General features: G+C 39.8%; 1 protein-coding gene across 5 annotated transcripts in view; it reads left to right on the top strand.

The window, feature by feature from the left end:
* The window catches only part of DCAF8 (DDB1 and CUL4 associated factor 8), a 46,201-nt gene that overhangs the window by 26,259 nt on the left and 5,489 nt on the right, over positions 1-14,453 (top strand). For all 5 annotated transcript variants that reach the window (XM_080935544.1, XM_080935543.1, XM_080935546.1 and 2 more), the window contains 7 exons: positions 57-197; positions 1,714-1,808; positions 4,906-5,016; positions 10,944-11,016; positions 11,482-11,539; positions 12,019-12,126; positions 13,552-13,682. In XM_080935544.1, coding sequence (XP_080791670.1) covers positions 57-197; positions 1,714-1,808; positions 4,906-5,016; positions 10,944-11,016; positions 11,482-11,539; positions 12,019-12,126; positions 13,552-13,682 — 717 coding nt within the window. The remainder of the gene's footprint in view (positions 1-56; positions 198-1,713; positions 1,809-4,905; positions 5,017-10,943; positions 11,017-11,481; positions 11,540-12,018; positions 12,127-13,551; positions 13,683-14,453) is intronic.

Raw genomic sequence — 14,453 nt, 5'->3', positions numbered from 1 at the left:
TTCTCTTAGACTCTCCTCTAATTCTTCTGTGTTTCCTTTTTTCATTAATACTCCAGGCCAAGTTCCTTCCTAACAGTGGTGACTCCACCCTGGCTATGTGTGCCCGGGATGGACAGGTCCGAGTTGCAGAACTGTCTGCTACACAGTGCTGCAAGAACACCAAGCGTGTGGCCCAGCACAAGGGGGCATCCCACAAGGTAAGGAGTCTTTGTTTCCAAGATTGGGAATCCAGGTCCTCAGTGGATCACAGAGAGGGCTTTCTTTCCCTTCTCTCTCTCTCCCTGGCGTGTCCCTTTTATTGTGTTTTACTGCCTTACTACATTCATTTGCTCCCTAGATTTGTGGAGAAGGGAGCAAAAACAGCTGCCCTAAAGTTCCTGAAAAACAAACATTAAAGGGATCCTCAGCTTCTCTACTTAAAATACTTGGTTGATTAGCCCTAGCCCCTGGCTGGTTGTGCTGGTTTATACCTGTACTTGAAGTTGAGGCAGGATTTCTATGAGATCAGACAGAGCTAGTCTGGGTTATGGAGTGAGACTGTCTTAAACCCCAAAATAAAAATAAACAAGCTAGAGTCATGGTTAGTTGAGAGGTCCTTGAGTTCCTGTGTCTTTTTTAAACCCCTGATGTTCACTCTGATTGTTTTTAGATTATTTTAGTGGTTCTAAGGTGCTGGGGGTTAGATTCTTGGATGTGGAACCTCCTGATTTTCCTGCTCTCAACTAGTAGCCTAAAAATAGTAATGTTATTAGAAGCTTTATTTAGAGCTGTGAACATAGAGTGGGTAGTTAGGTTGGCAGCCAGTGAGGCGCTCAGAGCTGTCCAGTTTCAGGGCAGACATCATAGTTTTCATGCCATGCAAAGGAAGGCTTACAAATACAAAATACCCACCTCAACTACTAGGTAACACATTCTTAAGAGTTCAGATACAGGGACTGAAAAAGAGAGAAACATATCTCTCTCTCTCTCTCTCTCTCTCTCTCTCTCTCTCTCTCTCTCCCTCCCTCCCTCCCTTTCTCCCTCCCTCCCTCCCTCTCTCTCTCCCTCCTTCCCTCTCTCCCTCCCTCCCTCCCTCCCTCCCTCCCTCCCTCCCTCCCTCTCTCTCTCTCTCTCTCTCTCTCTCTCTCTCTCTCTCTCTCTCTCTCTCCCCCTCTCTCCCTCTCTCTCCCTCTCTCCTCTCGCTGTCCTGAAACTCACTTTGTAGACCAGGCTGGCCTTGAACTCAGAACAGAGCAGTCTGCCTCTAGAGTGCTGGGTTTAAAGGTGTGCATCACCACTGCCCAGTTTAGAGTGAGTTCTCAGCAGTTGATGTTTTTCCTTTGCTGTCTGTTCAGATTTCTTTGGGACTTAGTTAAAATAGCAAATTACCTGTCCTTTGACTTGCATAGAATAAATGAGCTATCAATTCATACAGTCGGAGTGAGTGAAGTTTAAATTATTTCTCTTTAAGATTTTGTAACAAAGTAAAAAAGTTGGACATTTCACTTACTCAGACTATTTTTTTGAGATATAGTTTCATTGTGTGGATTAGGTTGTCCTTGAATTTAGAAAAATCCTCCTGCCTCAGCTTCCAAGTTCTAAGATTAAAGGTATGTGCCTACCATGCTCAACCTACTAAGGCATTTTAATTGCTTCCCTTCCTAAAGGTAAGTGAATGAACTAGATTTCATCTTAAATTTTAGAAGCTGCATTCTTTCCCTTTCTCTTTCTCAGTTGGCCCTAGAACCAGACTCTCCCTGTACGTTTCTGTCCGCTGGCGAAGATGCAGTTGTCTTCACCATTGACCTGAGACAAGACCGGCCAGCCTCGTAAGTTTAACCATAGTGCCTTCTTTTGTTTAAGGTTTGTTTTATTCTTATACTTAATCTTAGCCAAAGGCCTAGAATGATGGCTTAATTTATCCTAAATTTTGTGTATGTGTGTGTCTGTATGGAGCTATGCACACAGTAGTGCAGATGTCCACAGAGGCCAGAGGCATCTGATCCCTAGAAGCTAGAGTTGCAGGTGATTATGAGCCATCCAGCATGGATCTTGAGACCCAAACTCTGATTCTCTGCAAGAGGTGTATGTGCTATTAACCTCTGCGTCATTTTTCTAGCCCATAGTCATGTTTCCTTTACAGAACTGTATTCCTTGACTTTGGAAATACTCCACGTGGCATGGTGATAGCAGACACTTAGGTTCACCTAAGTATTAAAAGAGATAGCTTAAGGGGCTGGGGAGTCCTTGCTTCTTGTGTCGGTTTTTTGGAGTGAAATGCTTAATCTACCTTATTTCTCAAAGCTCAGTTTTTATAGGTAGACTTTAATAATTTGATCTGTTCTCCATTCACTTAGTTATCTACCATTCAGCTTACCAGAAGAAGCAGATTTCTCTACAGTCTGACTTAGAGATACAGTCCTATATGTTTTCAGTTAAATCACATACAGAAAACTAATGAAAAATCTTGAAAATAAGATCAATGATACAGTAGAGTTTTGTTATACTATAAGTCATTTGTACATGGAAGTCCATTTCTAACTGTATAATGCAATAGAAGAATAAAATTCCTTTTTTATTTTACTATTTGTGCCTGTGTGTATGTGTGTTTGTGTGCGTGTGTGCATGCAGAAGTCATAACTTTGTACTGTTGGCTTTCTCCTCCCACCTTTATGTGGGTTGGAGATTGAACTCAGGTCACCAGACTTACACAGCAAGTGCCTTTACCCACTGACATCTCTCTGGTTAAAGAGCAAAAATCATGTGTGGATCCAGGCATGTCTATGCCAAGTCTCAACCCAGTCATTATTGGTTAAATTAACTTAAGTAATCTGAATTTCAGTATCTTTGGCTATCTCTCTTTCTATAAGTCCTATAAATATATACATTATTTTCATTTGTATTGATTTTGTAATAGTTACATCTTTAACTTAAATCACAAAAAATACAGGGACAAAACAAAATGCTTTCGGTGTATCTTTGCCCAGTTTTCTAGTTATTGATAACTATTGTTAGTAACTTTAAATATGGTACTTGTCTTTTTCTTGTTTTCATTTTCATTATTCCAAAATGAATAAAAGCTTAAAAAACAAAAAGTTGAAGTTAGGCTCTTTATAGTTTCTTGATGTCTTTTCTATAAGCTTATCAATACTCACAATCTCATATTTGACAAATTGGGCACTTAGATCTAGGAGGAGTTCTATAAAATCACTGTTACTTTGGGCTAAATTATGGTTGGTTAGCTAATTTTTATATAACCAAGGTTTTGAGGTTCCCTAGGGTTCTCTTAGGCCCATGCCATGAAGGTCATCAGAAGATCATCCTTCGGGGGCTGGAGAGATGGCTCAGCAGTTAAGGGCACTGACTGCTCTTCCAAAGGTCCTGAGTTCAAGTCCCAGCAACCACATGGTGCCTTCCAATCATCTGTATGTGTAGTTTTAGTTTTTCCATTACATATACACAATACACACATGCAGATCAGACATTAGTTTGAGGAGTTGGTTCTTTTCCACCTTGTGAATCCAGACTCAGGTTGTCAGGCTTGCCTTTACCTACTGAGTCATCTTTTTAGCATCCATTTGTTAAAAACAATTATCTTCTTTTGCTTATTGTGTGTATAACATTTGTGCTGAGGTGTGCACATGAAAGTCAAGACAGTTTGGGGGAGTCTATTCTTCCTTGGCTGGTGCGCACTCACCACAGAGCTATTTGCCAGCTTTCATCTTATTTATTCATGTTTTAAGATTTATTTATTAGATATGAGTACACTGCAGCTGTCTTCAGACACACCAGAAGAGGGCACCAAATCTCATTACATATGGCTGTGAGCCACATGTGGTTTCTGGGATTTGAATTCAGGACCTCTGGAAGAACAGCCAGTGCTTCTAAACACTGAACCATCTCTCTAGCTTCAGCTTCCATACATTGTACAAATGATGAATTCTTATTGCATATAATATTTAGTTTGTTGATAATCACCTCTGGATTCTTCTCTTAGCCCCAAAACATCTTTTCTTTACAGTCTTCCTTATATTTATTTCTTTTAAAATTATTTATTTTATATGTGTGAGTATGCTGTAGCTGTCTTTAGACACACCAAAAGAGGGCATCAGATCCCATTACAGATGGTTGTGAGCCACCATGTGGTTGCTGGGAACTGAACTCAGGACCTCTGGAAAAGCAGTCAGTGCCCTTAACCACTGAGCCATCTCTCTAGTCTCCTGTGTGTTCTCTTTTTTTAAAGGACAAGTCTCATGTAACCTGGGATGGTCATTAGCTCTTTAGATAGCTAAGGATGACTTCAGTTCCAGCTCTTCCTGCCTGTTTTCTAAGTGCTGGGTCACAGCCATGTGCCACCTGTCTAAAGGATTGAAGTCATGGCTGTGCTTTGTCTGAGACTTAAGTGCTGGGATTAACCGACATGCCACTGTGGCAGCCTCTTCTCTTCCCTGTTGTACTTCCCTTCCCCCATCCTCTACATGGGAGAAAGTGGGTGGGATATCTCTATGACTCTGGCTCAGTCACCACAATGATTACCAGCCTGTGTTCGTCAAACAACACTAGAATATTTCTTCATGGTTTTCCCCAGTCCTCAGAATAGTATAGTGTATTTCCTTATTTTGTAGTTCAGAATAGAACAAAACAAAATATACTTCCTTTTCTTTTTGGTACAGATTAGAATTTGATTTCTTTCTAGCCATGTCTGCATTTAATCTGCTGGGTTTTTGGTTTTCTTGGATCTTCTAGGTTTTTTGGTTTTTTTTTTTGGTGGTATTCGTTTTCTTTTTGAGACATTGCTCTGTAGCCCAGGCTGGCCTTCAAGTCAGGTAGTGAATCTCTTGAGTGCTGTGATTCAGATCTGAGCTGCCATGCTGAGCTACATCTGGGTTTTTTGGAGAATATAACTGCTTTTTCTACTTTTTGAAGGAAACTGGTGGTGACAAAAGAGAAAGAGAAGAAAGTGGGGCTGTATACTATCTACGTGAACCCTGCCAATACCCACCAGTTTGCAGTGGGTGGACGAGATCAGTTTGTTAGGTGAGTTCATCAGTCTTTCGGATGTTTGAGAGTCTGAGACTTAGGATGATACATTGTATGTTGCCAGATGCTCCCCAGTGCTGTTAGCAAATAGTAGGAATCCATTAACTATCATGTTGAACTTTTTACCCTTTTGGAAATGCTTAAAAGTCTTCTGAGACATTCTGTTCCCTATTAAAACAACCGGAGAAGTTTCATGTTATAGGGGAGTAGCGTTTTCAAAATTAATCTATTTTATGTGCATGAGTGTTCTGTCTGCATATATGTAACTGGACACTATGTTCTTGAATGGTATTTGAGGAAGCCAGAAGAGAGCGTTGATGCTTTGCTAGCTTTCATGTCCTGGGATTATTATGTTCTAAAGAAATTTTATATTTTAAAGAATGATAAAATTGTCCCACATAGTGGCTAAGACATAAACCCATATGTGCCTTCCACTATTTTCCTATATAAATCAAACTTGTACTAGCAGTCTTTCCAGATAACTTTCACATTTAATTTTTGTATTACTGTGTGTGGGTATGATACATTCGATGAGGGCATGAATGCCATTGTACACATTAGCGTGCGTGTGGCAGGCAGCAGACAGCTCTGGAGTCAGCTCTGCCTTAACACTTGTTGCAGGAATCAGACTCAGTTTGTGAGACTTGCATCATTGAGCAGCAAGTGTGTTGACCCAGTTAATCATCTTGACAGCTCCTCAGTAGCAGTCTTGAACAGTGGTTGGATTTAGAAGGACTTTGCCTTGGGAACACTCTGTAACTGAGGAGTTTTGCTTCTGTTCTGAACCACTGTTGTTTATCTGTAGTAATGTCTTCATTGCTGTGAACATATGCTTTTAGCACCAGCTATTGAGACATGTCGGGGAAAGCGCATCGCTCTTTCTTCCCACCTCACCAGCTGTTCACTTCTGACCCGCATGACTCGGCTCGCCATTTCTTAGAGATTGTCAGTTTGAAGAAGGAGGAATGGCATGATTAGGAAGATGGTGTTTGCTTTTTCTGTTCTGCTGGTAGTTGAAATTCTTTTATAATGAAAGCACATTTTTATACCTACTGTGAAATTACTTGTATTAATTAGAATCATGAGATAAGTTCACCTTGTTCAGGCATCCTGGACAATCTGTTATTCTTTCAAAATTTCTTTTATTTGGTCTTTAAAAACAAATATATATATGTATGCGTGTGTGTATAAACATACATATACATATACATATACATATAGTCTTTAAATACGTACCAATATTTTGTGTTTGTATTGTTTGTATGAGTCTTTTGCCTGCATGTATATGTGCACATCATGTGTGTGCCTGGCACCCATAGAGGATAGAGGCTAGAAGAGGACTGTGAATCTCCTGGAAATGGAGTTATAGGTAGTTGTGAGCTACCATGTGGGTCCTAGGAGCTCTTAGCCTCTGGCACAATTCTTTAGTCCCCTTACTATTTTTATATAGGATACTGTTGATCAAAAAGGCTGTTGTCAGAACTTTCAGGGTTAAGTCACTGAACTTTTAGTTGGGATTTTTTTTTTTTCTTGAAGAAATAGATTGCTTGAAAAGTCTCTGTTATGAAGAATTTAACTACAGAGATCAAGATGTTTACAGAGGAATGGGTAAGTTGGCTGTATTGACTTACTCGAAGATCCTAATAAAGTTTCAGTGAGTGCCCTATTCCACAGCTTATAATTTCCCATGGTTAAAAGTATGGCTGAGAATTGTTTTAAGCATTTCAGTGCATGCACAAAGGAATAAAATACTCATCTTTTATCAGCATCAATATTTTTGGTCCCTTTGTGCACCCCTAGTGTCTTAGCAGATGGCAGCCTACTTACTTGACAGGAGCACATATGTATTTTTGAGCCATAGTAATTCTGCATGAGCACAGAGTCTTTTTGGTACCCGGATCTTCAATGTTATACTCATCTCAGATTCTCTTACACTTCAGTTTAGCTTACTGAATGTTGTTGCAATCTCTTATTTTCTGGTACAGATTTGAAAACATACCAAATACTTCATTTGGTATAATAACACCATTGCTTTTACTACTGGCCTAAAAGAATTTCTATAGTTTTCTTTCAAGAAAGAAACAAGGAATATAGAGAAATAGCCTGTTCAGCCTCAAGACTTCACATAATTATTTTATTTTAGGGTTGTGAAAAAGCATTTGAAGACAGGTTTAGGGAGACATACTTTTTTTTTATTTAAAGCCAAAGCAGACAAAAAGAAAAATAAACTAATGGAAAAGAAATTAGCAAATGAAGGCAATATGAGTGTGAGTTCCTACAATTAAACTGTAGAGATTGGTTTAAGAACTTGGAGGAGCACAGTATCAGAGCAGTTGTCTACTGTTTGAATCCTGGGTTGGATCCCTAGCACTAAAAAGAAGAGAGTATCAGAGGTGAATCTTTTAGAGATAAATCGGTAGTTTTAGTTGGTTGTCTTGTAAACTTACTAGTGTGAGATTTGGGATAGGCTTTGGTTCATTAGGCACAGTTGGTAGATAGTGCCCCTATCCTTAGATTGAGATTAGCACATTAGAAGAACATCAGAGCTAGGTCAAATAGGGGTAAAAAGTCTAGGGTAACCAGTGAGAAGTTGCCTGAAAGCTTATAGAGAGGGATGCATATAGGCTGTGAGAAGGATGCTAGGGAGATGGTTTAGTTGATAAAGGTGCTTGCCACACAAGCACGAGGACTTGAATTTAGATCATCAGCACTCCCTTAGAAATAGGTGGGCATGTTAGCAGACACCTGTAATCCCGGCACTAGACGGCAGAAAGATACAAGCAGATCCCTGCGGCTTGTTGTCTGAACTGGCAAGCCCAAGGTTCAGAAAATATTGGAAATTTTTGCATTCATCTTTTTAATAACACTATCTTATGCAGGGCCTGGTAAACTGTGCTGACCTTTTTATTTGTCTTTTGTTTTTTCTTTAAACAAAGTTTTACAATTTAGAGGTTAGAATGAAATGACTTTTTAGGAGGACCACAGTTCAATTCCCAGCACCCAGGTTGGGTAGCTCACAAGTGCCTGTAATTCCAGCTCTAGGGATCCAGTGCTCTCGTCTCTGTAGTTCATACGCTAGAACTCACATATAGGCATGTACACATACACATAAGTAAAGATCCTTTTAAGCAAACAAGGTTTTACTGGAACATAGCCGTGACTGATCATTCACATACTGTTCACCAGCACAGTAGTGCTCCAGTGACAGTGGATGCTTGGTGGCCAGCCAGGCTTCTTTGTCTTGTTTTATCAGTGTGCCAGCCCCTGGTCTGGCATCCTGCATCCTATTTTATGACTGGAAGAAAAAGAAGGGTAAGTATCCCTTAAACAAAGAGTATTGGGTACTAATGAACACAGAGGAGTCCATACACCACAGACCACCCCCATGGGCTTTGAATATTTAGTACTTTCCACTAATTTGCTGACATACTGAACTTGGTGTGATGGTGGTGGTAGTTTGTTTTGTTTTTAGACAGGGTCTCACTGTACTCCCAGCTGGAGCGCTCTTTCTGTCTTTGCCTCCTGAGTTACATTAAAGGCATGTCCAATCGTGCCTGGCTATTTACTAAACTTTTTAAATGGGCTAGTGGCATTTGAACTCTTATTTACATCTTTTTTTAAAAGAGCTGTTGGTTTAAACTTAGTTAAGAGAAAAAAATGACAGTTGATAAACTTACTTAGGAGTAATATAACCATTTTCCTGGGTATTCTCTTTATGCAGATTGCTTAGATATTGCCAGGAATATATCGATTTGTTTATTTAGCATCTGTAACTTATACAGTATTATTCAAGTGACTAATTATTTGAACTCAAGTAAAACTCAAGCACACTGGAAAACATTTCACTATTTGTAGTTTGTCTCTGTACAGAAAGTATTAAAGACAGTTGGGTAATTAGTATTTGAGATAACAATTTAGGGAGAGGTGTGGAAGTACATGATGACGCTGTATATTGCAGGAAACATGGAAGAGGCTTTCCTTTCTTAAATTTTGAGAAAGTATCTTATGTAGCTCAGGGTGGCCTTGTGCTCTGTGTAGTTATTGCTGGCTGTAAACTCTTGTTCCTGTCTCTATGTCCCACTGCTAGGATTGGAAGTGTGGGCCACCATCGTAGCTTGATCACAGACTTGTTGTTGCCTGTGGAGTGTTAGGCATGTATTGTGAAGGGCCTTAAAGGCAGCTATAAGTAGCCATCCTAAGAACTTTGAACTTTGTTTTCAGTAAAGGGTTTAGAAATTAGTGAAGAGATTTAAGTAGGGAACTTACATGACATTTTGCATTTTGGGTATAGTCTTGATGGCAACATTAGCAGGAAAATCAGAAGGAATATGACAGTAGTGTAGGTAGAACATGATGGAGGGAAGTGGGAAGAGCAGATAAAACCAAAACACTGTACCCAGGGAGAGGAGCTGTCAAGAAGTAAATTGGTTATAAAAGACAGAAAATACCTAAGGAAGAGTGGGACATAACCATGATAGAAAACACATTGAATACATGTATGAGATTGTCAAAGAATTTATAAAAATAGCATCTTAATGAAAGAGAGATTGTGCATGAATGAGCTGATATCTGGTTTGGTCATTTGTGTTAAGAATAGTGTCATTGACAGTCTGAAGGGACAGGGATAGATTTAGAGTTTAGTTTTGGAAAGAAAATGAGTTTGCTTTTGGGCAGCCTATTACAGCATCTGTTAAGTAGATGTAAATATAAAGCACAGAGTAAGAGACACAGATTTAAAGTAGATTTCCAGATGTCAGGAGATGCAGTAGGTAAAGTATGGTAGTGGAATTTTATCATCAAAAGAAAGGACAGTAACTTTCCCTCATTTATAGAGGCTGTATTTCCTGGTTAGCTTAGAACCTCTGCGTGGTACTGAACCCCGAAAGGTGTGCGTGCTCTCTGTCTCTCTGTCTCTCTCTCTCTCTCTCTCTCTCTCTCTCTCTCTCTCTCTCTGTGTGTGTGTGTGTGTGTGTGTGAGAGATAAACCTATGGAAGTTTATAAATTAGGCACATTGGTTGATTTAACAGCAATGACTAATAGTAATAAAGTAGAATGCTAGAGAAATACTATATGAAAGTTATTTAAAACTAATGCATTGATTTTCTAGACCTTTTCATTCAATATTTTGACTGTAGTTGTCTAAAGATAATTTCAGGAGACTGTTGGTTTGGTGATAGTATTTGTGGCTTATGAGAGAAAACTAGCCCAAAAAAGTTAAAGGAAGAAAGGATAGAGTGATAGCTCAGCAGTTATGAACACTTTCTGTTCTTCTAGAGGACCTGGTCCAGTTTTCATAACCACATGGCAGCTCATAACCTCTAGAACTCCAGTTTCAGGATATCTCATGCCCTCTTCTGACCTTTGCAATACTACATTTATATATGTGATGCACATATATACACACACGCAGGCAAAACACTCATACACAAAAATAAATCTTAAAGACTTGTTGCCTTAGATAAGTATAGCCTCTGTCCATGAGTGATAAATGCTTTGGAATAAGTAACATACATATAAAAAAATCTAATATTAAATTAGTTTAAATGGGGCTTAAAAGATAGATAGTTCAATCCATAAAGTGCTCATCTCTCAGACACAGAACCTAAGGTTGATCCCCAGAACACACTTAAATGTGGGGACTGATACTTACAGGTGGAGCTGGAGTGGGAGACATAGGAGGATCCTTGGGACTTATTTGTCAGCCAGTCTAGTCTAATTGGTGAGCTCTGGGGCAATGAGAAATCCTGTTGGCAAGGGATGTGAAAATACTGGATAAGGTAGAGTTTGAAAATGAATTGAAGAGGGGAACACCTTTGCTAAAAAGAACAAACTAAAGGCTGGATTAGGGGAGAGCCTTTGTCTTACAACTCTGCAGGGGGTCACTTTGTAAGATTTGACACTTTGATTGCTTCTTTCATTATAGGATTTATGACCAGAGGAAAATTGATGAGAATGAGAACAACGGAGTCCTGAAGAAATTCTGTCCTCACCATTTGGTAAGATTCATAAAGGGTAATGGCTCCTGGCCTCCATCCTGAGCTACTTTCAAACTTACAGGCCATAATGTGAAGAAATTTTAATCAGACAGATTTTAATCCTGGTTTTCTCACTTAAAAAGTTTCGTGATCTTAGGCAGCCAGTTGACCTTTATTAGTCTAATGTTCTCAGCAACACGAAGGAGATTTGCACCATCATGTTCTGGTCTAATGAGATACAGGTGAAATGGCTGGTACACAGAAGAGAACCGAGATAGGGCCTCACTAAGACTCCACTACTGAGGTGGATGTATTTCCTCAGTTATAGACCTCTCTCATCACTCACCCTCCCTCTACCTCTATCTATTCATCTGTCTGTCTCTGGGAAGAGATACAGGGGGATTTCTAGAAAAACCTATTTTGGAAGGTGGTATAACAAATGGGGTAGGGGTGGGGGTATCAGTCAGTATTTGCTCCTTATTGCAGGTGAACAGTGAGTCCAAAGCAAACATCACCTGTCTTGTGTACAGCCACGACGGCACAGGTATGTGTGCAGGGCCTAGTGCCTAGGCTAGCATGCCTCCTCTGTCTAGGGAGCTGCTGAGCCAGTGAGGCTTGTACCTTCCAGTACGCTCCACTGTACTGTAGCTCCAAGTGGAACAGCTGCAAATAGTTGCTGATGGTGAGCATGTAGAGGGAGACTATAGCAGATGACCCTTGGAAATGTTGCCAGTGATGTTTCACAGGCTTGTCCTTACACCTTTGATTCATTAGTAAGTTAAAGGGTATAATCTCAGTGTTCTACTACCTGAACCCCTGGGCTGCTAATGTGTTCATTATAGACCCTATAGAAGCTTACATGCCTGCTGTTCCAAACTAAGTAGATAGATGCTCTATCTGGGTACTTAAGAGGATGCACTACCTATAAGAAACCCAACCTAGACAATCTCCCATCCCCCAAAATCTCTTTGTCACTGCACTTTTCAGCCTTTGTCTTCATTGCTGTGTTCTTGTTCTTGGCAGAGCTCCTGGCCAGTTACAATGATGAAGACATTTACCTTTTCAACTCTTCTCACAGTGATGGGGCCCAGTATATTAAGAGATATAAAGGTCATAGAAATAATGCTACAGGTCAGTCTGCCTTCCTATGTTTCTGTGACCCAAGTCACAGTGACAACTCACATTCTTATTTCCACTGTGTAAGTGGGAGCTTCATAAGTAGGCTACCTATGTCAACTTGGGCAGTGAGAGGGTTGTCCCTAGCTGGGCTGGAATTTTCTTTTTTTCAGTGTGATTCAGGGAGTACTCAGTAGCATCTGCACTGCAGTGACGTTGCCACCAGTTGGTTTAAGCATAAAGCTAGACTTCTGCTTTTTGTAATTTCAAGTACTGTAGAGTAGGCACAGAGGTCCTTTAAGAGCCACATAAAGCTGTAGTGTTGAATCATATAATGTGGGTAAGGGTATATCTTTAGAGGGAGAGAAGGGGATGGTTCTTTAGAGTAAAGCAAAGTAGGAACAGTAGTGGAAGTCTCTGGTCTGTTTCCAATGAAGTTTGGCTTTTGAGTTCTATTTCTAGTTCTCAAACATTGGGGCTCACTAGACTCACCCCAGTCTTAATAAAAGAAGACTGATGCACACCTCCTCCCTCACACATTGTATCTAATTGGTGCTGGATGCACCTGGAGCATTGGGATTTTTAAAGATCCCAATTTTTAAAAATTATTTTTTGAAAAGTATCCTAACCGGTTCTAATATAGAGAAGGTAAAGAATTCCTGCACTTTGTTGGTATCACTCCTCTCAGCTACGTGTCATCATTTGATGATCTGGAACCTCTAGTATCCTTTCCTACTTCTCTTGGACAGGTAAGAAGGAAAGAGGGGCAGGGTTCTGTATTTTTGGATTTCATTACGTGGGCAAGCAAAAGGAAAAGTGTTGGTATGGTGGCTGGTATGCGGAACTGGCTTTAGTGGGTGGACTCCTGCCATTGACAAACTCTAAGGACTTGGGTACTTATACTTAGTTCTCTAGTGACTAAGCCTTTGTCAGTCTGAGATCAACTGATGATGAGTACCAATAAAATCCATACCAAGGGGGCTGAAGAGGTGGCTCAGCAGTTAAGAGCACTGGTTGTCCTTCCAAAGGACTCGGGACATATGTGCAGGCAAAACACCAATGTACATAAAATAAAAATAATTATTTTAAAAAGTTAAAAATAAACAAAAATGCATACCAATAATAATCTTAGGGTTCAGGGTGGGCAGAGCTGAAATTGCAGATAGGCTATTATTTTGATAAAATATACATGATAAAGTATAAATGAAGCTGACTGTTGCCTGAACCCAGGAGAGCACTTTGAGAGAATGCAAACACTCTCTGAACTGGTGTGATTCTAATCATTGTCTGTCACACACATTCTCTGGTTTTGTAGCAGTGAGAAGAATTATTTGGCATTCAGATGACTCAGTTTGTGAATTACTAAATTCTCAGTGAGGTAAATAAAGACAGGCCCAGTGCCAAGTCTTATGTGGTTTCTTCCCTCATTTATCATTTCAGTAAAAGGCGTCAATTTCTATGGTCCCAAGAGTGAGTTTGTGGTGAGCGGTAGTGACTGCGGGCACATCTTCCTCTGGGAGAAGTCATCATGCCAGATCATTCAGTTCATGGAAGGGGACAAGGGAGGTGTGGTGAGTATGCTGTACTAGACTGGCTACGTAGCCCTCTAGTTTCTCAGGTCAATTAGGTAGGTCTTACATGGGCCACCAAATTTTCACTGTAACTATATGGTACCATGTTTTAGAGTTCCACAGAGCTAAACTAAAGGTATTATGCCTTGAGGATGCTGAAATTTTGATGGAATTCTTTATTCCTTCCTTCTTCCCCTTTAAGGAATAGTTTATTGAAAAGAAGGAAGGGTTTTAGGAAGAATGTATATAGCCTGAGCAAAATTCTTAAGCACAGGCTTTTTCCAAAAAAGAAAGTTTGGGACAAACCTTCTGTACAATGTCAAAGGAAGATGTCTGTGTGCCTTGTCTCTTTAAGTGAGGTAAGCAGTGACCTTGGCTGATACCTGGATCAGCAGATAAAAGCTAGATACAGTTTATTTTATTTAGACTTTCTAAACATTTGGGAAAATGGAGTTAGTTTTGTAAGTTAGATAACATGGTATTCAATATTAAACTTATTTAATGTACTATTTAAGAGAATATTCTTGTGTTAACAGGTGCATGCTATATTTAGGGATAAAGTGCCACGCCTGTTAAATGAATATAAACACACCTAATGTACCTGTGTATATGTAGAATGGAAAGCAAATGTAATACACCTATTTCCTGGAAAGAACAGCTGAGTAGCTTGCTAGGTAATATGATCACATTATTGTCCGTCTGGCCCTTGAGTTTCTCAAGCACCCTCTGTATTAATGGTCAAGAAAGAATCACAAAAATCAAGTTAAAAAC

Source organism: Micromys minutus, assembly GCF_963924665.1.
Source record: "Micromys minutus genome assembly, chromosome: 1".
In the NCBI taxonomy this organism is placed as follows: domain Eukaryota; kingdom Metazoa; phylum Chordata; class Mammalia; order Rodentia; family Muridae; genus Micromys; species Micromys minutus.
Note: the sequence above shows the minus strand (reverse complement) of the source record. Positions and strands in the feature narration are given on the sequence as shown.